Source organism: Prionailurus viverrinus, unplaced genomic scaffold (genome assembly GCF_022837055.1).
Source record: "Prionailurus viverrinus isolate Anna unplaced genomic scaffold, UM_Priviv_1.0 scaffold_45, whole genome shotgun sequence".
Classification (NCBI taxonomy): domain Eukaryota; kingdom Metazoa; phylum Chordata; class Mammalia; order Carnivora; family Felidae; genus Prionailurus; species Prionailurus viverrinus.
The window spans coordinates 1,561,115-1,583,201 of record NW_025927610.1 but is presented as its reverse complement, the minus strand read 5'-3'; the positions used below and the strand labels follow the sequence as shown (position 1 = coordinate 1,583,201).

Genomic DNA, 22,087 nt, shown 5'->3' with positions numbered 1-22,087 from the left:
GGGATTTGCAGTCTTCAGTCAGCAGTAAGGTCGGAGGGTTTCTGTGCGAGGTCGGATGTGCACTCCGAATCAATCCCCTAGCCTGAGCGCGGAGCCTGCGTGCTGCTCGCTCGTCAGGGTTTTTGCAAAAGGAACTATGTCAGGCTTCACCAAGCGTTTGACAGGAATATTCGCTCTTGAGTCCTGGGGAGGATGCTGTCATTGTGGGTTTGGCCTCATTCGGTCTCTTGTGATTTTATTGGAGGCCGAAGAAGTCTTTGGGACGCACACACCTGTGCATACGTGCCCACGCGCAAACACACGTGCACATCACGACCCGCACACGGGATGTGCGTGCACACGCGCGGCTCTGAGGCACACTTTAGAGAGAGAGGCCCAGGTTCGGCTCCGAGCCGACTGAAGGTCCCCCACTGCTGTAGCGCCTCTCCCCGTCGGGCTGCACAAACTGTGGTGTGCCGGGCCGTGACGGCTGTGCCCTCGCCCTCGCCCATAACTGTGTCCAGCTGTCCTGTTTGTCACCCGAGTGCCTGTGCCGTGGGTCATCCCTGTCTCCTAGGTCACAGAACTTCTTTACCGTGAACGTGATAGTTTGAACCTTAGAAATTGTGCCTCCCCCCCTGCCTTTATGTGAGCCTTCTGCCCAGGTGTCTCTTGGTGGAACCTGCTGAAAAGCCGTAGTGTGTGTGTGGGGGGTGTGCTTGTGTGCTCACGTGTGTGAGCACGGAGAGGGCGGGGTTGGGATGGAATGCCGTGGAATCCTCGCGAGGGGATGCACTCCGAGCCTGGCCCTCTCGCCAGGCCGCTGCGAGGTCTGTGGGAGGCCACTCAGGCGTCTCGCCACCGAGGGACCTGGGGGCCGGCCTGCAGGGGCCGACGTGGAGGCTGTGCGGGCCCACTCAGGGGCCTGGCGAGGAGGGCCTCCCCGACAAGGTGCAGGTGGGCTGGCCAGGGGAGGGGACAGCAGGGGCTGGGGGCTTCCCACAGCGGCTCAGAGTCAGGGAGACACGGCAGGACCCGCGCGCGCACACGTGCAACTCTGAGGCCGGGCTCGCGCACAGCGTAGATCCGGGAAGCGCTTGGGTTTCACATTTTCCTGTCCATCTTACGTCGTCATCGTCATCCACACCCGTGGCTGGTGGCCACTGACCTGACCTGATAACGCCGAGGGTCGTGGCTGGGTGTGAAGACGTCTGGGCCCGCGGAGCTGAGTCAGGGCATGAGCCCGACAGGCCCCACACGCACCTGCTCTCCTCTGCACTCGGCCCGGCGAGGGGTCACTTAAAACGGAAACGATCAAGTTTTTAAAAAGTCACATAAACATATATTAGATGCAAGTAGAATTGTTAAATTCCTCGGGGTTTTCATCATTTAGGTTATTTACATTCTCTCTGTATTCAGAACATTTGGTGCCTTTGGGCCAACTTGCAGCCCCGGTCTCTTCTTTAGGACTCAGATACGACCAGGTGTCTAACACTTTTTGTGTCTAAGACGGGAAATTTTGTCAGTGGCTCAACATGAAAAACGGATGTTATTGTGTGTTACTATATATCAAAGTGATTTGGAAATGATACAGTTTAATGCTTGCAGGCTCAACCTCGGTAAAGGCTAGACTCATCATCCAGTATGCTTCGTGTAAATGGTATAAAACTGTCACACCATTAATTCCGAATGAAATATCCATGGAATGTGTGTGGTCCAGACAGATTCCCTGCTGGGAATAAACGTGATTTCTACTGAACTATCGGGCTTACGAGACTGACCCGAGGAGTGGAGATTGTTTGAACTTAAACCACGTATCTCAAATACTTCGTAAGTTTCTCTAAAACAGACTGAATTCCAGTCTTGCAGGAATGTGCTGGAACTCTTTAGAGCTATACGATTACGGCACATGTTTACTTGGAAGCTCGGAAAAGTGCTGACTTACCGGGACCTTTCTTCCCTGGAAGCTTGGTTTTACGATTCTGCTTCTTTTGTAAGGATCACATGTAGGTATGGGAATTTGGGAAGAACCCAAAAATGCGGGCAAATGAAATCAACTTATTAACACAAACTGTACAGAACAAACATGAGGAATGTTAAGTCGTAATTCATAAAAATGTTTACGGTGGCCCGGGGTCTCCGTACGCCGAGAAATCGGGAAAGCCTGACTTTCAGTCACACTGAGCAGCTGGCTTCCCCTTTGCGGGAGCTGCTCTCTGGGAATGTTCTGTGGGAGTTTCTGAAGCTTTGCCATTTGGGACTGCTCCCCCCCCTCCAGCGGCCAGGATGTGCTAAAAAAAAAAAAACGCACACCAGGCTTTAAAAGGGTAGCAGGGGTCAGAATCGGACGTGTCATGGTCCTGAGGCAAATAGAAATGATTTGGGGGTTCCCCGTCTTCCCCACTGCCCCATTGTTGGCAGGTTGTCTGCCTAGGCCTCCCCACCCCCTCCCACAATGCGGAGCGCTGAGTGCTGTGCCCTGTGCTCCCCACAGGGCACCTCCCAGACTCCTCCCCGCCGGCACCTGTCGCCGTGGGCAGGCCGCTTCACCTCTTTCGGCTCTCCCTGCTGTTGGAGCGAAGGCCCCTGATCCGTGCTCAGCCTGCTCCCGTGTCCACGTCAGGGGCTGAGCACTTGGGGTGCCGAGCGGGGATTGGCTGACGTAATGGCCCAGCTCTGCCCCTCCCTGGTGGTGTGTGCTTACAAGTAGAATAAATATTGGACAGTAAACAGAAGAGTTAGGTTAATGGTAACTGTACCTTATTTACAAATTAAATGATGTGGTCAGGAAAAGTCATCACCTGTTTCTCTGAAATGTGGGGTGGGCGGGGGACATCTGTGACCTCTGAGCCCTTACAGGCCCCTCCGGGAGAACCCTTAGCACACAGAGCCCACTAGCCCCCGGCTTTCCAGACGCCTAGAACTTTCCTTAGCATTTTAAACTTGGGAAGTACTCTTTGGGCACGGCTCCCCAAACTGGGGAAAGGGAAGGAAACACACGTTTGAGGCCGTGGCTCAGAGGTGCTGAGCCCCTCCTGGAGCCTGGTGAACAAGGGCGACGCACGGAGCGCCCGAGCCCCTCTCCCGGAGGACGTGCGTGAGGGGCGCCCGAGGGGGTGGCTCCCCAGGCTGGATGGAGGGTGTGCGCCCGCAGGACAGCGCTCCTTTCTGACTTTGCCGGCCCGTGTCCAGGCTGGCACCCCCAGGCACCCCCGTGGCACCCCGTGGGCCCCCCCCCCCCCCCGGCCGGTCTGGCCTCTGAGCTGCCACAAGTGTGACCTTTTCCGGGGCTGTCTTCCAATTCCCAGATTTTCTCTTCAGCCCTACCGCTGCTAATCTCTGCACCGAGCGTCGCGTTTCAACCAGCGCAGTTTCATTGTGAGCATCTCATCAAGGGTTAGTTGTCACGTCTGCCGCCTCACCTCCTCTTTCTTCCGTCACCACTTTGATTCACGATTTCATCTTTATTCGGCGTTCTGTGTCAGAGCCTCCCAGCGTCTGAGGATCTGCTAGTTGTTTCGGGGAGCTCTTTCTCCTCATGGGTTCTTCCCTTGGGTTTGGGGGGATTCTTGAGTTGTGAGCTTTTCCTGGGGCAGGCTCACTTTTTGGAACTCCTGTGGGCCTCAGTTGGGCCGCTCTCCTCCCAGGCGGTTTGGGAGCCGGCCATCTTTGCCCAGGAGTCCCGGGGCGTGTGGCCTGCGCCCTGCACTCGATGCCCAGCCCGCCCCTCGGTCCCGCCTAGTGGCTCCTTTGCTGTTCATGGAGCAGCAGTATATTGAAAGCACATTTGTGTCTATACCGTCTTCACAATTTTTCTGTAAAGCTAAAATTATTCTGGAAAAAGAGTATATATTTTTTAAGTGCGTTTATTTATTTTGGGAGCAGGGGAGGGGGCAGAGACAGGGAGAGAGAGAATCCCAAGCAGGCTTCACGCCGTGGGTACGACCCTGAGATCGTGACCTGAGCCGAAACCCAGAGTCGGATGCCCAACCGACTGAGCCCCCAGGAGCCCCTAAAACACACTTCTGTGAAAAGCGTGTTGGTTGCGCTTTACCTGGATCCGTGCGCACTGCCCTGGGACGCTCCGTGACACCCCTCTCTTGTCCGACCTTCTTCCGCCTCTTCTGGCCTCGGGGACGTGCCTCGAGTTCATTTTGGGGCTGGGCGTAGAGATCTGTAGTGCATTTGCTCCATCTGCTAACATCGGAACTTACTTTCCGTTGCGAGCACAGCGTGGAGTCAGCCATGGCCCTCATATTTATGAGGTTTACGTTTCAGGATTCGTTTTTCCGGTATTCTTATCGATAGCGTTTCCGGCGTTACGTGTGGCCTTGTGGGTTTTCTTCTCATAATCTCAAGGGAATAATTTGACTTTATGACGTGGTTGCTGGTGCTTTACTGTGAGTACGGAAGGACGGCTTTCCGCGATGTGTCGGCCTGGGAAGGGGGCTTGTGTGAGGAAGGTCACGCCCTTGGGGGGCGAGGGCTGACGGCCCAGGCGGGTTTGCCAGAGTCCGCGCTCACCTGCCCGTCTGGCAAGATGGACGTGTAAAAACCGGACACACAGCGGTGTGTGGTTTTACTATTGGAAACGTACCGATAAAGTGCCAGGATACAGTTCTGGGGCGTTTCTGCCCCAGGACCCGCGATGGTTTGAAACAGCGAGAAGCCCCTATTCCAAAACCATCAGGACGTGGCTTCCCCGGGCTGTCAGAGGACAGGCCCTTTTTCTGGGGCAGAAGGCCATCCACCCCTTAGCTGGGCCCTCGAGCCTTCCAGGTCTGAGACCCACGAGGTGAGGGGCTCAGAATGGGAGGGGGTCCCCCATCTTGCACTCAGGTTGGGGGGTGAGGTCTCGGGGGGCCTGGCGCTGGGGATGGGCCGTCGGCCGCGCCTTTGGCAAGAGCTTCCTCGAGTCCCGCGCTCAGGTCTCAGCTGCCTCTGCAGAGAGGACCCGAGTGCAAGTCTGTCTCCTCGCTGGGCTCCCAGGACTGAGCCAGGGAGGGCGGCGGCCGCTACTGAGAGGAGCGTGTGCGGCCTCCATCCTGCCGCGGAACCCGAGCTGCGGGGTTTGGTCCCGCGCGTGGTGGAGGCCGGGGGAGGCCCGGCACCAGTGCCGTGGGGCCTGGCCTGCACCTGCTCTCCAGAGCTGGGCCCCTGCTGTGACCGGGACGTCCCGCAGGGTTGCAGGGTGTCCCCGCGGGCTCCTCAGTCCCGCCCTCGTCGGCTCCTTCCGGCTTCCGGTGCGCGCGCGCCCGGATCCTGTCCTTCCTCAGCTGCTCCTCCCGCCTCCCTCCTTCCCCGCCTGCCTGCCTGCATCTCCCAGGAGCCCTCCTCCGACGGGCCCGTTCTGTTCATCCGACCGCCTGTCCTTCCGGGACCCCCCCCCCCCCCCCCAGTCTCCTGCTGCCTTCCTACCGGCCTGTTCTGCCCTTGCCCGACTCGTCGGGTCTTTTCCCCGGTGCCTTTGAGCGGCCCCCCTCCTCTCCTCCGCTCTCACCCCCTGCGGGCGCCCACCTGGCCCCTGCCGTGCCGTCACCCGGGCACCTGTCACCGTCACCGGGAGGGGCCCGGTCCCCGCGGCAGGTGGAGGTGCCAGAGCGGCCTGGCACGGGCCGGTGTGGCTCGCGGGCGATGCACACCGACGGGCTCCCAAACCGGGTTTCTCCGGCGTGTTACTAATGATGCCAGACGTGCCGGGATTTGTTGTTTTCGAATGAAAAGGATGATGACTTCCGCAGAGCCCCGTGTCCCCGGCCTGCCCGGCTTGGGCGGGGTTCACCCAGGAAGTGGGAGCGGAGCTCCTGACTCACCGAGGTGTCTGGTCGTCCTCGGACGCCCACACTGGGAGCCGGGAGCCCCTCCGGAGGACCTGGCGGCTTGATCCTCAGACGACAGGCCTGCTGTTGCCCGACTTGGTCATGAGGCTTCATTAACTCATGTCTCTCTCTCTTTTCTTTCAGTCTGCAACTGTATCTGATGGTGGTAAGTCACAATTTCTGATGTATATTTTTATTATTTTTATCGAGTGTTTGTTCACATTGTGAAAGTGTATTTGCCATTGATTCACTCAGAAGAGATGTTTTCCTTGCTTTCCCCCGTCCTCTGGGGGAGGGTTTTGGTCAGGGCTGACTTGGGGGAACTTCCCATGGCTCCCTGGTGACCGAGACACGAGTTCTGGAAGCCGTTTATTGCAGAGACATGTTAGGAACCTGACCTTGAGCGGGTGGAGCCCTTGCGGCCGTCCGGGCGTTGGCTGCAGCACGTCTCATCCCACCTGTGCTGACAAGTTCAAACACGCCGTCTTTTTAACCAGCAAGTGAAGATTTCAAAGCTCTTGCCGAATTTGGGCGATTCTGGAAGTTCGGGTGAGACTGAAGTGCGATATGTTCCCTTCTTAGGAACAGCCTAGTGGGTGAGTTGAGGCCTGCGGGCTGGACAGGAGGTGAGAGCCCTCTTCCCGCCTCCGAACAGCGTGTGGGAGCTCTGTCCCGGGTTCCGTCCAGAAAGGAGGTGGCCGGGCATGTCCCCTCCCACTGGCAGTTGCCCTGCTGTAACCTCACCATTTTTGCTCCGTGGTGGTTCCCTGTCGCTCGTGATACTCATAAAGTCCTTACGCTCACAAGCTGTGTGTGTGTGTGTGTGTGTTTTACACGTGTTAATGAATCTATTCTTCTGTCTTTGGAGAGTTGAATTGATAGTTTATCAGAAGGTCTCAGCCCTGTGTTCTCACTGTTTGCTGGCCGTAGGTCTGACGCACACGAGCAGCAGGAACCGGACGGCCGTGGGGCCCGAGGTTACCCCGGTTTTGCCCGGGAGAGAGAAACTAAGCGTGGTTTCCTCGACGCTTTCTGTTGTCCCACAACTGCTGGCTTCGGTGGGGTGGGGGGCCCCGGACGGGGCTGCTGGCGCGGAGGGCAGGGGGGGCCGGGAGCCGCCGCCGGTCGTGGGCACACGCGGAGCACATCTTGAATTACAAACGTGCTGATACCTGAGGTGGAGACCGTGGATCCTGAAGGTTGTGTTTGGGGATTTGTTTATTTTAATAAAAGGAATTACGTTCCCTTTTTCACATACGGTGATAATCATGCCATTTGATCGGTCTTCAGCTGGGAGTGGGAACCATTTCCTTAATGGAAAGAAAGAAGACCGGTAACCGAATCCAGGATAAAAGTGGTTTTTATAAAATTCCCTTTCTGCTGTTCAGTTTATCCTTCCTGGTGGCAGATGCTCATTTCTGCAGGAAACTTACAAACGTGAGAAGTTCAGTTTCACCGCAAACACGAGGCCTGATCAGGCTGGGACACTTTCCCCCCGTGAGCAGTGGGTGTGGGGGCCCTGAAGTCCACTCAGTGTTTACGAAGCCAGGCCTCCCACGTGGGGGGGGGGGGGAACCCCTGACTTGGGGCCCAGTGTGTCCTTGCTAGGGAAGCGGTGTCCTGGCGGTGGTGGCAGGTGGGGGCCCCCTCTCTGGGCCCTACGGGCCCCAGTGTCTCTGGGGATGGCCCCTGTGCCCCACGAGGCCCTCTGCGGCAGAGGTGCGTGGGGAAGGGCCCGCTACATCTTGAGCACGCCCTGAATTTCAGGAAGTGCACCGACAGCCTGTGTGAGTTTTATTCAGTTTTTCATACTTTTATCACTTTTCCATCTTCGATTCTCTTCCGAGCGTAAGAAGAAAACGTTCCTCATTGTGCTTGCGGGCTGGTTCTAGGAGCTCCAGCCCCACAGTCTCCACGGGACGGGGGCAGGCACTGGGGAGCCGGTCTGGAAAGCACCCCGTTCACAGGTTAGGACGGTGTCCACGTGGACACCCCGCGTGGCTCTGGTGACGGGTGAGTCACTCACTCGGAAGCACCGGCAGCCGCGGCTGCCTTCCGCCTCCCGCGGTGTCCCTGTGTCTCCCCGTGTCTTACAACCTCTCACCATCTAGCCGTGTGGCTTTATTGGGAGGAAGTTGGACAATGCTGTTGTGCGACTTTTGGCAACTTGAGTGTTAACCCACTTTCTTGGAAGGAGAGGGGCTCATTGCCGCCGGCAGCCAGAGACTGCCCTGTGAAGGCAGGGCCGGAGGCCAGCCTCCATGGAGGGCACGCCAGGACCTGGGGTGAGTCCGGGGGCAGATTTGGCCTTGAGGAAAGGAAGAACATTCTAGCATTAAAGAGAGGCTTAAAAATGTAATGGCCCCCCCCCTCCCCCTTGGGAAGTTATTCAGACACTTGCTCACAGAGGAGGCCCACGGCCCAGGAGCAGAAGCGCAGACGTGGCGGCCGTGGGCCGGTGGGAATGCGCGGGCCTCCGGTGTAGACGCAAGCCGGGCACGTGGGCCTCCCGTCCTGGGCCACGGAGCCCTGCGGCTTTATTGTCACAGAAGCTCGCTCTCCCGCTTTCTCTCTCTCTCTTTTTCACTCTGTACCAAGCAGCTTTGCCAGGAGTCCCTGCCCACCCGACTCCTACATCCTCAAAAGGTCAGACCGCGTTCTGCCCTCCCTAGATGTGCTTTCGCGGTGGAGAGGCGCGGCGGGTGAGGGAGCCGTGCGAGCGCCCCCACCCCGGGCACACGGCGGGCTCGCTCACTCGCTCGCTGCGTCACCCGCGCGAGCCTCCCACTTCTCCCCTCTCCCGGCGTGCTGGTCCCAGAGTCCCGAGAGCCCTTGGGGGCATGTCCCCTGCCGCCTTCTCGTCCCTGCCCTGCATCCCGGCCCCAGGCGGCTGCGGCCGCACCCCCTTCGCCTAAACTGCCGTCCCTTCGAGGTTTGCTCCCCTCCCGACACCTCACTGGCCCCGCTCTCTGCCTGCTCAGAGCTGGGGTGGTGGTGACCCCGACCTCCCGCCCCGGTCTCACGTGTCCCTCAGACCCCTTGTATGCCAGCGCGCTCCGGGTCCCGTGGCAGTGCCTCCGAGAGGCCTGGGCCACTGCCGGCCTCCCCGTGAGACCAGCCTGGGCTGCCTTGCCGCCCGGCACTGCTGACGAGGGCCGTCGTGCCGGTCACTCCCATGTGTCACCGTGCGGCCTCCACGCCGTGGGCCCGGTGCCACGCACGGCGGGCGGCGCAGAGGGCGTCTGAAGGAAGGCGTTCACAGGACGCGCGGGTGCGGGCCGGAGCCCGGGTTGGAACAGTGGCTTTCAGAGTTTCCCCTTGGTGGCGAAAGCCTCCGGTCACACAAGCAGACAAGCCAGGAGAACCCCGTTCAATAGAACGCGAACGCAGAGACGGCTGGTTGAGGCTGTGGCCTCCCTGGCGCTGGTGGGCGTCTCCTACCCAGGCGCTGGCCACACGGGGCAGGTCTGGGCCATCCCCTTTGTCCTTGTCCAGAAGCTGCCATCCGTCACCCCTTACTGACAAAGACACACGTTTTTTTTAAGGTTATTTATTTATTTTGAGAGAGAGAGAACACGAGCAGGGGAAGGTCAGAGAGGGAGAGGGAGAGAGAGAATCCCATGCAGGCTCGATCCCACGAACCGTGAGATCATGACCTGAGCCGGAGTCAAGAGTGAGACGCTTAACCGTCCGAGCCACCCGGGCACCCCCGCAAAGACACGTAGTTTTGAAGTCACTTGTAAACTCCGTGCCATAAACTAATAGCAGTTAATTCTGCTAATTTTGATTATTCTCTTAACATCGAATCTGGAACCTTTTTGAAACCAGAAATAATACCAGATGAAAGCCATGTGATCTTTAATTCTTGTTTGCTTTCTGAATGCAGATGGCCTTTCATTTTAAGCCTGCTCTCTCCTGTTTTGCTGTCTGCCCTGTTCAAGCACATACCAAGCAAGACAAGCCATAGGGCGGCAGGAAGGTAGCGGGCGTGTCCCCTGAGTGGCAGGGAAGGCCGCGCACCAAGCTCCTTGCCACCAGGCCGCTGAGGAGCCCCACGTGGCCGGAGCCTATGGCACTGACTGGGCTTTGTTGCCCTGGGACACGGATCTTGGCTTTGCCAACTGCCCTGCCTCAGTCCTTGGAGCTCAGTCGCGGGGACACGGGGAGATGTCCCCTGCCGGTTAGTCCCTTTGTAACTGGTGGCCAAGAGGCTGTGCGGCAGGTTAGGATCATTTAGTAGCTAATCGGAATGGAGTGCGGTTAGAGGTGCCATTAAAAAATAATTTTTTTTAATTATTTTTCTTTATTTTTGAGACGCAGAAAGAGACAGAGCACGAGTGGGGGAGGGGCAGAGAGAGGGAGACACAGAATCCGAAGCAGGCTCCAGGCCCCGAGCTGTCAGCACAGAGCCCGACGTGGGGCCCGAACTCCCGAACCGCGAGATCGTGACCTGAGCCGAACTCGGACCCTCAACTGACTGAGCCACCCAGGCGTCCCTAGAGGTGCCATTTTTAGCCCGTCACTAGGGTTACACACGGCAGGGACCTTGGGCCTCGGGAAGGGTGCCGTCTGGAAGGAGGGCTGCCTGTTCAGGCCTCACGTCCTCGGCCACACTGGGTGCCTGGCCTGTGTGCGTTCTGGCATGTCCCTGTTACCAGTAACCACACTGCACAGGGGCTTCTTGTTTTCTTTCCAGAATTATCTCATTTTTATATTTCCCAGCTTCATCGAGGCGTGGTTGACAAATAAAAATTGTATGTGTTTAAGGTGTGCGATGTGGTGAAATGGTCATTGCAATCGAGATAGCTAACATGCCCATCACCTCACGTGGTTCCCTCTGTGTGTTGGCAGGCGGGGGGCGGGGCGAGGACCGGAAGCTTGACTCTCTCAGCAACTCTCAGGTGGACAACACGAGCCTGTGATGTGTGGTCACCGTCTGTACCTTAGATTCCCAGAACTTACTCATCTTTTAAGTGAAACCCTGTCAACCTTAGCCAACCTCTCCCGTGTCCCCTCGCCCACCACCATTCTGCCTTTTATGTCTGTGCATTGGACTCCACTGGGCCTTGGACAGCGTGGGTTTGAACCACGCAGGCCTGCTTAGGTACAGGTTTTTTTTTCTCAATAAATGCAGTACAGTCCTGTGAGCGTATCTTCCTTATGATTTTCTTAGTAAGTTTCTTTCCTGTGGCTGACTTTATTGTAAGAATACGCATCTCATACATACAACATATGAAATGTGTATTAATTGTTTATGTCATCGGTGAGACTTCCTGTCAACAGTAGGCTGTCACTAGTTAATTTTTTGAGGAGTCGGAAGTTACGCACAGATTTTTGGATTTTCGACTATGTGGGGATTGGGGTTAGGGTTAGGGCATCCCAACCCCCATGCTGTTCAAGCATCATGTGTATGTTATTATTTTTTTTAAGTTTATTTATTTACTTAGAGAGCTAGCAAGCTGGGGAGGGGCAGAGAGAAAGGGAGAGAGAGAATCTCAAGCAGGCTCCACACTGTCAGCCCAGAGCCCGATGTGAGGCTCGAACTCACAACCTGAGCTGAAACCAGGAGTCGGACCCCTGACCGACCGAGCCAGCCCGGCGCCCCATCAGGCGTCGGCTGTATTTTAGATCCACGCACAAGGGAGAATGCGCAGCAGCTGTGTCTGGCTCGTCTCACGCAGCATAATGTCCTCTGGGCTCGTCCGTGTGTCTCAAAGGCAGAAGTCCTTCTTTTTCGAGGGCCGGGTGGCGTTCCGCCGCGTGGATGCGCCAGCGTTTCCTTATCTGTTCGCCTGCCTCGAAGGGGCGCAGTTGGCCTGTGGACGGACATTTGTTTCCGTGTCTTGACCACGGCGAGCAGCGCTTCAGTGAACGTGGGGGCGCGGACCTCCGGTTTCAGTCCCTCGGACAGGTACCCAGCGGTGGGGTGGTTCTAGAGTTCGTTGCCGGAGGGTCCTCCATCCTGTTCTGCACAGTGGCCGCACTGGTTCGCGCTCCCCCCGGCAGCGCAAGAGGGTCCCCTTTCTCCGCATCCTCGCCAACCCCTGTGGCTTCTGGTCTTTTTGATGATAGCCGTTCCGATGGGGGTGAGGTCATCCCTCGCCGTCGTTTTGACTCGCGTTCCCTGATGATGAGTGATGTCCTGCACCTTCTCACGCGCCTGTTGGCCGTCGGCGGCTCTTCTTTGGAGAAGCGTCTGTGCAAGTCCTTTTTTCTCCAGTTGTTTGGATATTTCGTTGTTGAATCGCGTGAGTTGCGTGTATTTTTTGGCCGTGACTCCTTTACCGGCCGTGGTCTGCGAGTCTTCTGCGGAGGGGCTCGTGAGCACGTGGCCACCACCGGGCGGATCAGACCGTCAGCCTTGGCATTTTCTGAGCGAGGCGCAGGGCCTGGAAGAGCCCAGGGGGCGGCCCGGCTGGAGCCGCGCACGGTGAGGGCCGAGGAGCCTGTCCCCGGGGAGCCACGCTGTGTGTCAGCCGTGCCTGTCACCGTGCACGCGGTTTCACTTCGGTCTCGGTGGCCGCCCCATTAGGCAGGTGCAAACGTGCGTCAGAACAGGTGAGTCGCTCGCGTGCCCTGAGATCACGCCTCCTGCGGCTGCACACGTCGACCCCGGTGAGCCGCAGGTGGTGCTCCGCCAGGGAAGCCAGACCCCGGAAACAGACGGCGACCCGTTTAGGCGAGAGGCTGGGAGAGCTGAGGCTCCAAGGGGGAGGACCGCGTGTGGGATCACGGCAGCCGCGCGGCACGGAGCAGATGTACCCGACTCCGACGCCACATCTCTCCTCCCAGCCCCTGGCATTTAATACCCACTTCATTTTTCCATATTCCGTCCTTGAGGACAACGACCTTTTGGGGTAAAATGAAGCATGTGTATCATAAATACGTTAAGTCATTAAAAAAAAAAGCAAAGGAGAAAACGGTTTTGAAAGATCAACCCAAACCCGGCAAGCCTGAAACAGGCGAGTGTCACCACGGGTGTCCCTACAGACAGCAGCTGAGGCAGGTGGACAGGGTGCCAGACACGCCAGGACGCGAGGGCGGATCAGGGCTCTCCCGGGGTGCGCCGTCAGGCAGGCAGGACCGGGGCGGGGGGCGCTCAGGCTGCTCGGTGGCTCAGACCCCGTGGGAGGCGCGGCTAGCAGCTCCCTCCCTCCTCCTCTGTTGCCACCTCTCCTGGGTTCCTGGCCCCGGGGTACATTTCGCCGGCAGAATGCGTAGCTGTAACATCATAATTGGGGCCCGTGGCTGTGAGCTGCGGTTGTGTGTGGATCCTGTATGGGCAGGGGGAGAGGAGTGAGGGTCCCGTGTGGATGGGGGGGAGGGAGAGGAGTGAGGGTCCCGTGTGGACGGCGGGAGAGGAGGCCCACCCTCAGCCCTTCAGCCAGCCTTCTCAGTGTCACTCTTTTACTGGGTCTCACTGGCAGGTTCCTGAGCCCACAGGCTCTCTTTTCCTCACGTTTCTGCTTCATCGAGAATCAGTCTGCTCTCGCCATACTTAAAAGGCAATTTGGTTGCAAAAGTCTTTTTTCCTATGAAATGAATTTGATTTTCAGGCATAACTTTTCTCTTTTTTACTTTTTATTGATTCCATAATAGTATTTCTTGATCTTGTCCTCAATTTGTTTTATCAGCGGTGTTTTCTCTCTGTTCTCTCATAGAACAGGAAGAGTTTTAACATTGTTTAGGTCGTGTTTCCCTCTGGACCAAACTTTGTCTCTGTCTCTTGCATGTTATATGTCTTCCCTCATCCATGGGCGCATCCATCCATCCACCCACTCACCCGTGTATCCATCTGTCTTTCCATCCATCCATCCATCCATCCATCCATCCATCCATCCACTCAGCCATCCGTCTGTCTTTCCATCCATGTACCCACCGACACGTCTATCCATCTGTCTTTCCATCCATCCATCCACCCACCCGTGTATCCATCTGTCTTTCCATCCATCCATCCATCCATCCATCCATCCATCCATCCATCCACTCAGCCATCCATCTGTCTTTCCATCCATCTACCCACCCACCCGTGTATCCATCTGTCTTTCCATCCATCCGTCCGTCCATCCATCCATCCATCCATCCATCCATCCATCCATCCACTCAGCCATCCATCTACCCACCCACCCGTGTATCCATCTGTCTTTCCATCCATCCGTCCATCCATCCATCCATCCATCCATCCATCCATCCATCCACTCAGCCATCCATCTGTCTTTCCATCCATCCATCCATCCATCCATCCATCCACTCAGCCATCCATCTGTCTTTCCATCCATCCATCCATCCATCCATCCATCCATCCATCCACTCAGCCATCCGTCTGTCTTTCCATGCATGTACCCATCGACACGTTCATCCATCCATCCATCCATCCATCCATCCATCCATCCATCCACTCAGCCATCCATCTGTCTTTCCATCCATCCATCCATCCATCCATCCATCCATCCATCCATCCACTCAGCCATCCATCTGTCTTTCCATCCATCTACCCACCCACCCGTGTATCCATCTGTCTTTCCATCCATCCGTCCGTCCATCCATCCATCCATCCATCCATCATCCATCCATTGGTTTTTCCACCCACCCATCCATTTACCCATCTGTCAGTTCATCTTCCCATCTACTTAGGTCAGCAGGCCCCCATGACCTGGATTGCTGTTTTCTGGCAATGACGTTCTCAAGCCCAGAGAGGCTGCAGCACTGAGTCTCTGTATCTCCCCCGCGCCCCGCCCCCCTGCCCAGGTGCCAGCGAGGAATCTACCCCCAACGGTTTATGCTCGACTTTCCCCAGGTTCCCCATTATCCTGCCTTACTGAGAATGTTTGGGGTCTTGTAGAGTCACCTCCTTTCCCAGGACAACTGCTAGGCACTCAGGTGGGCCAGGCATAGAACCTGTCACAACTGTTTTGGTTTTTTTTCTTTTTTAATCTTTCCTTGGCTTTTTTACCCCTCCTTTTTTTTTTTTTTTTTTCCTTTCTCCTGTTTGAAGCCCACGGCAGGAGACTGCGTCCTCCTTTGGTTGCTGTTGTGAAGTTTGTGTCTGATTTTCAGTCTGCTGCCCCACCCCTCCCTGGAGGGGTGGGGAAAGGGGAGCCTGCGGGCCTGTTCCACGTGCCATACGTCCCTGGGGAGCTGCCCTGTGCGGGCTTGTTTTGTTTCTAAGTAGAACTTTGTTCTATAGAACAAAGTTAGGAAATGAAAGAGGAAAGTAGGTTGCTATAGATGAGAGTTTTGCAATCCTCCTTCCCACCTGCTCCTCTGGACCGGTGGTGAGGGACTTGGGTCTGGCCACTCTGTCTCCAGGGCTCAGCAAGGGACCCACCCACTCCTGAAAGTTTGAACACACCTGATGAGGGCTGATCACAGCTCACCGGGCTGTCCGTGTCTTTCCAGGCTCTGTCCCCTCCTTCATCCTGGCTGGACACCCAGTGAACGGTGGTGGGTGTGGCCTAGATCAGACCCAAGGGAGCACCCCCGTTTCCCGTCTCTGGGGTCTCTCCTTCCTCCAGCTCTCCTTGTGGCTCTTCCTCGAGGCTCTGAGTTCCACCGGCTTCACATTCATAGTGAACCTTGGTTTCCAGGAGTGACTCTTATGTCTCGGGTGCTTGGGATGTGGAGAGCCTCTGCTTTGACCTCTTCCTGCAACTCACAGACGGACTCCCTGTTGCTTCTGCTTGTTCCTGGAAAGAAGCGGTGCCTTCTGGGAAACTCCACACGCGTCAGGATCCCATGACTGGTGCTCCCTGGGCTCCTGCCACGTGGAGCCGCACGGCTCCCGGGCCGCCCGCTGGGCACGTCCCCTCCATCTGCGTCATGCCTTCTCCGCCGTCTGGGGGATCGCTGTGCAGGCACAGAGCGTCAGGCTGCTTGCGAGCCCTGACGGGAGGTGACCCCTGCCGATAGAGTGACTGGGGGCTAACCTCCGAGCGGAGTGCTGGAATCTTGAGTGTTTGTGGCCAGTGGAACTGTAGTCTATGAAATTGTGGAAGAGAAAGATGTAAAAGGTCTCAGAGTAATGCCGTGTGTTTCTGTCCGGTTTTGGGGAATTCCCACTTTCCTCATCAGAGAGGCGGTGCAGCCTAATTGTACATTTTTCAGAACTGTTTGCTAAATAGAAGAGCTGAAATGTTAGTTTGTAATTTGCTGTGCGAGAGGGGCTGTTTTAACCAGAATTCTTTATTTTGGTTTAATACATCACATTCCTTATGGTTTGTTTTAGAACTGAAAAATTATACCCAGAATAACAGGGTGTATTTATAGGGTCTGAAGTACTAAGTATTCGTAAGCACCAGTCAGACGGTAGGTTTTAGTTTCGGGGAAGCGCGGGGACTTGCTTTCTGCCAAGATGCCTTCCAGTGTGCTCGGTGCCTTCCGTTCTGCGAGATGTTTGGAGAGCGTTTTTATTAGTAATTCTTTCTGTTGCGTTTTTTTTTTTTTTCCCCAGCGAACAGAAATTCAAAGTTAATAAAGCCAGTGAGCACATACCTGCCTCCCGGAAGTGATACATGTGACCATTTGGGCACATTTGCTTCAGACCTTTTTTCTCAAGCATGAAAATCACAGGGGAGGCCCCCTCCCCCTCCTCCCTCCAACCCATCCATTCCTCGTCCTCCCCGAGAGGCCCTCCCTCCCTGGAAGCAGGCGTGTGTCCTTCCTACGCCAAGGAAATGGACTGCTTCGATTCTTGGTGGAAAACGCCTCTCTTAGGAATCTGTAGTGTGAAGAGAGTGGAGCGTACGGACCGTTTCAGTGAGTCCTCTGTTCCCGCCAGGGGATGGTTAGCGCTTCTGGGCCACTCAAGTTCTGCCTCTGGATCTGGGAGCTGGGGCTGCGTTCCCTCGTGCAGATCTGACTGCGCACTTGCGATCTGTGCATCTTTCTGTGCGTGCTACACTTTCATAAAGAGTCTGCTGAAGAATATTGTTTGAAATGCTGGAGGGCTTTTACCAAAGGACTTTCAAAATGCTCTAAAAATTCTAGTCTGTTCACTCTCAGAATATTTATAAAGTTGCTGAGAGATAGTATTTTATAGACTGGGTCAGAAATTTGGCTAGAAAAATGTAGAGGAAAGTTTTTGGGGCCCCCGGGTCGCTCAGTCAGTTAAGCATCCAACTTCGGCTCAGGTCACGACCTCGCGATTTGTGGGTTCGAGCCCCGCGTCGGGCTCTGTGCTGACAGCTCAGAGCCTGGAGCCTGCTTCTGATTCTGTGTCTCCCTCTGTCTCTGCCCTTCCCCTGCTCACACTCTGTCTCTCTGTGTCTCTCAAAAATAATAAACGTTAAAACAAAAGTTTAAGTAGACCCTGAGGGCCCTTTTCCCAGGGGCTCTCCTAGTAGAGCAGTTTTTGTGCAAATTGGAAAAAAAAAAACCCTTATCCCCGTGGTAGATAAACCGTAAGAATATAAAGTGTGTGGTTCTGGGCATACCACTTAGAAAGCTTTTAAGATTTTCTCTTTATCACTGGTTTTCAGCAACTTACCTACGATAATTCTCGAGTTGGCTTTGTTTGCGTACCTGCTTTTGGGGATTTGTGAGGATCAGGTATTTCCTACTTGAATCAGAAGAACATTGGCCCCTTGAGCTTTTGCTACTGCCGTGGAGACATGTGCGTTTTCAGCTCTTCTTTTTCTCTCCTATGCTTCACCCTTTGTAGATTCTTTAGCTCTGTCTTCAAGTTCACTGGTCCTTTCTTCCACGGCGTCTAATACACATTAATGCCATCCTGTGACCCACCCGCCTCAGAGGCTGTGTCTTTGCCTCAGCAGCGCCCTGTCTCTCCTACAGCCCGTCATCTCTGTCCTCGCTGCTTTCCTAACACCCTTGAGCCTGTTTGCAATATCGCTACGTGCCTTCACGTCCTTGGCTGCTGACTCACCATCACTGTCGTTCCCAGGCCTGTTCTGTTGCCTGGTTACGGGTCACATTTTTCGGCGTCTTCACTCGTCTAGAGATTTTCAGCTGTGTGCTGGGTTTTGTTGTCTTCCTTTGAAGAGTGTGGAAGTTTGTTTAGTGGGCAGGTAAGCTATTTGTGGGTTGGTTTGATCCCTTTGAGGCTTGTTTTTAGGCTTTTTTAGGGCAAGTCTAACGTAGCTTTTATGGTAGACTCTGTGAGCCACACTACCTAAGCCTAACACAGGTGGGGTCTCCTTCGAGGGGCAGGCATTCCACAAGGACTGGCTGGGACTCAGAAATCCCCCAGCCCTGTGAGTTGTCTAGCCTCGTGGGGTGTCCCCGCCGTACCCACACGGTCTAGAACTCAGCAACAGGCCCCAGGGTCTCCTGTGAGCTCTCTGCAGCCCTTCCTGTACTGGCTGATGCAGCCCCTGCGGGGCCCGGCCACCCTGGGCTTCCCTGAGTCTAGTCTCTTCAGCTCTGAGCACTGAGCCCTCTTCAGCTCCGTGAGAGAGCCGTCGTGCACTCGGGTCCCCCTGCCCCAGGCTGTACTTTCGTGCGGTGCCCCCTGGTGGGTCGCTGGACGGCCCCGGGGCTCACCTCACTGATTTCTTTTCCTTCAGGAATCACCGTCTCATGGTACCTGTGGTCCAATTTTTTGAGGACCGTTGTTGACATATTTGGCCTGGTTTTCTAGTAACATGTGGCTAGAGGGGAAGCCTGGCCCCAGTTACTCCGTCGTGGCCAGACGTAGAATTCTTGTGACAGGATTTTTGCACTATAATGATGGGAGATGGTTTCTTAAAAATTCTGAACAGAACTCAGACCATGACGCTTTCTTGCACAAGGAACTTCAGTGATTTCCCATTACCTGTAGGGCAACAGCTGCCCTCACAACCCAGAACGAGCGGGCGGTCATCACCCCAGCCCTGTCCCCGGTGTATCCAATACCTGGCTCAGTCTCGGGCACTTGGAACAGCCAGTGAATGAGCGAGCACCTGATTCTGGGATCCAGCAAGCTTTGGCTAGCTTCACATGCGTGTCACATCCTGGTAGAATTTAGCGGCACCGGAGTGAACCAGTGACGTGAACGAGGAAGCCGTGCCCTGGCTCTACCGCGGCGGGACCCCCGTGGCCGTCCCAACTCCTTATAACTCGGCTCTGCCGCCCGTTTGGGGGACATCCTTTGTGGCCAACAGCGCCCAGTTGTCTCCAGGAATTAGCGCAGGGGACCCCGGAGGCCCCGGGAGGCGCCCTTCCTCTGACCGGAGGTCTGGCGGCCGCGCTCGCACTTGCCCGCGGAGCAGCGTGTGGACAGGAGGCCCGTGACGGGTTGTCCTGTAGCTTCGGCTCAGGTGTGTCGGCGCTCGGCCTGTCCCTAGCGCTAGAAGCAAATCTGTGTGCCCCTCGCTTGTCCCGGTTCGTTGGTGCTGACAGGCTCCTGTGGATGTTTTAAGGGCAGCTGAACCCGACGGTCCTGACACGACGTCCTGTTTCCCCAGCTTTACGCAGGCCTCCCTTCGAGTTGGCTCACGTTAGTCAAGCTCCGGCCACTGAGGCAGCAGTGACTTCTCTTTAAGAATTCGCTGTGGAGAGGGGCCGTCACTTGGGAGGAAAGGGTCTGCCCCAGGTTGGGTTTGGCCGGAAGAGGAAGGCGAGGAACCAGGGCCCCTGCCCCGTGCCGCGCCCGGTGTGCCCTCGGCCCTCTCTGCCAGCTTCGCTCACGCTTGGCCTCCCCGTCCTCCGACCCGTGTTGTTTCAGGGCGCACCGCTGTCCCCTCCAGCAGATCGTGTGTGCCGGTCCCGTCCCCCGGTGCTGGGGACACGCCAAGCACAGATGCACGGTTACTCCCCCCCCCCCCCCCCGCCCCGCCTGATAACATCCGCTTGGAACACAACACAGGACAGTCACCTGTGAGAGTTCCCCGTTTTTCTCCCCCCTAACAACAAGTCCCAAAACTCAGTCTTGGCCAATTTGAATGTATTACGTGTAGATGACGACTCTAGAAAGGAAAGCCGATGACAGAGTCTAATGAGAATCATTTGTTCGTCATACCAAGTTACATTTTGCATTAAATGGTACTAATCGGGAAAGTCCACTCTCCCTTCTCTTCTCCCGCTTCGTGATTTCGTTTCATTCAGACGCTTCAGATGTGTTTCTGTGGCAACTGTTCTTTCAGCCGTGAGAACTTTCTGTTGGAGAATCAGCCACGTGCTGCAGGTGCGTCGTGGCCTGAGGACTTTTCACAAAGTGAACACGCTGTGTTACCAGCACCCGGAGGCCCCTCGGGCCCCCTTTCAGTCCCTGTGCCCAGCGCGGACCGTTAGCCCCACCGCTGGCCCCCTCGGGAAGCGTTGCCTGTTTTGAACCTAAACACAACGCATCCCCGCGTTGCGCCCTCCCCAGCGCCCGGCTCCTTTCGTTGACCTTGAGGTTCGTGAGTTTTGTGCGTGTTGGGCGTGTCAACAGCTGTGCGCTCTCCTCACCGCGTGGCGCTATCCTACGAGCACGTCACTGTCCACGCACCCACGGGACCGTCAGTGGTACCCAAGCGGGTTCTGACTGTTGGCTGCCGCCAGGGGCCCTGCTGTGGCGCGCCTGCGTGGGCAGGGCTCGCGGATGACACCCGGGGGGGTAGCGTTTCTGTCGTGGCAGGCTGGGTCGCGGTGCTGGTGCGTACCAGGCGGGACACACGGTGTCCCCAGACGACTTTATGGCGTGTGTGCTGACCAGCACGTGTGGGGTTCTGGGTGTTTCCCCCCCCACCCCCCGCCACGCTTCACGTTGTTTATTTCAGCCCTTGAACGGGGATACGGGCACCGGATCGGGGTTGGTTTGTGCTTGTGGCTCCCTGGTGGCTAATGAATTGAGCACCTTTCACGTTTTTGGCCGCTTGGATATCCTCTTTGTGAAGCGCCTGTCAGGTTGTCTGCCTTTCCTTATTGATTTCTAGAAGAATTTTTAAAACATATTCTAGAAATACGTTTTGTGTTGAGTTTATGTGTGCAGGGAAGCCCCTCTCCACAACGCACCTGATCATTCCCCCTAGCGGAGTCTTTTTGCTGACCGGAAGGTTTTAATCCTGGGGTGCCCGGGTGGCTCAGTGGGTTAAGCGTCCGACTTCAGCCAGGTCACGATCTCGCGAGATCTCGCGTGATCTCGCGTGAGTTCGAGCCCCGCGTCGGGCTCTATGCTGACGGCTCGGAGCCTGGAGCCTGCTTCGGATTCTGTGTCTCCCTCTCTCTCCGCCCCGCCTCCCCCCCCCCCACTTGTGCTCTGTCTCTCTCTCTCTCTCTCTCTCTCTCTCTCTCTCTCTCAAAAATAAATAAATGTAAAAAAAAAAGATAAAAATTAAAATTAAAAAACTATTTTTTAAGCTTTTAATCGTAATATCCAGTTTAGCATTTTTCCTTTCTGGTGATGCTTTTTATGTCCTTTTAGAGCAGGCCTTGCCCTTCCCCTGACCATGAGGGTAAAACCATTGTGTTAGTGTTTCACACTGAAATCTCAGATCACCGGGAACCAGTCCTTCCTTGTGCCCGGTGCGAGCTAGGGGACGACACTCCTTCTCCCCCGCCCGAGACCCAGAGGACCCAGCCCCACGTGTGGCCACGCTGCTCCTCTCCTCACTGAACCGAAGCTGCACCCTTATCAGGTCATCACATGTCTGCGCGCCCGTTTCTGGCCCCTGCCTTTCGTTCCAGTGGCCTCTTTGTCTGTCACTGGGTTGACGCTTCCTGCTGTAATTACTGTCACTCTCAGTGCGTTCTGAGACCTGGGTTGTAGTCTCGTCCCTGCGTGCCTCCGGGGTTGCCGTGGCTCTGCCAGGCCCTTCGCATGTTCTTGCAGGGTTTGGAGCCGACCTGTAAGTAAGCCACTGGCGGTCTTGGTTTTGGGGTCGTCTTCCCTTCTGTCCGAGCTGGTTGAGACCTAGCACTTCGGGAGTCTGTGTGTGATGCTTTCCCTGGAAATGTTACTAGAAAGCCACAGACAGCCGTTGACATTAAGACAGCTGGGCTTAAGAGAGTTGTTTTGCAACTCTCCACTTGTGAACTTCAGCACGTGGCCGCTTACTGCTTTGCCCCGGCAATAAATACTAAATCTGGTTTGGTTGATCTGTCTTCTAAAAACGATTTCTTTTAGATGACTGGCCCTTTGAATATCTACAGCTAGGATTCATTGAGATGATTTCAGGCTAATGCGTCACCCTCAAATAGATTCCGTTGTCCGAAAGAAGGTGAGGGAGAAGTCTGCGATGTCCGTGACCTTTCGAGGGTTTGCACGTAAGGTGACCTGTCACATCAGAGGAAGGCCGGTGGGAAGGCCATACCTGCCTCCGGGTAACTGGCAAACTGTGGTCGGGTATGATGCCGGTTGGGGAGGCAGGGGT

At 56.0% G+C, this 22,087-nt stretch overlaps 1 protein-coding gene across 3 annotated transcripts in view; it reads left to right on the top strand.

The window, feature by feature from the left end:
* RGS12 (regulator of G protein signaling 12) overlaps positions 1-22,087 on the top strand; it is a 118,017-nt gene that overhangs the window by 55,829 nt on the left and 40,101 nt on the right. For all 3 annotated transcript variants that reach the window (XM_047847303.1, XM_047847304.1, XM_047847305.1), the window contains exon 4: positions 5,943-5,964. In XM_047847303.1, the coding sequence (XP_047703259.1) occupies positions 5,943-5,964 (22 nt within the window). The remainder of the gene's footprint in view (positions 1-5,942; positions 5,965-22,087) is intronic.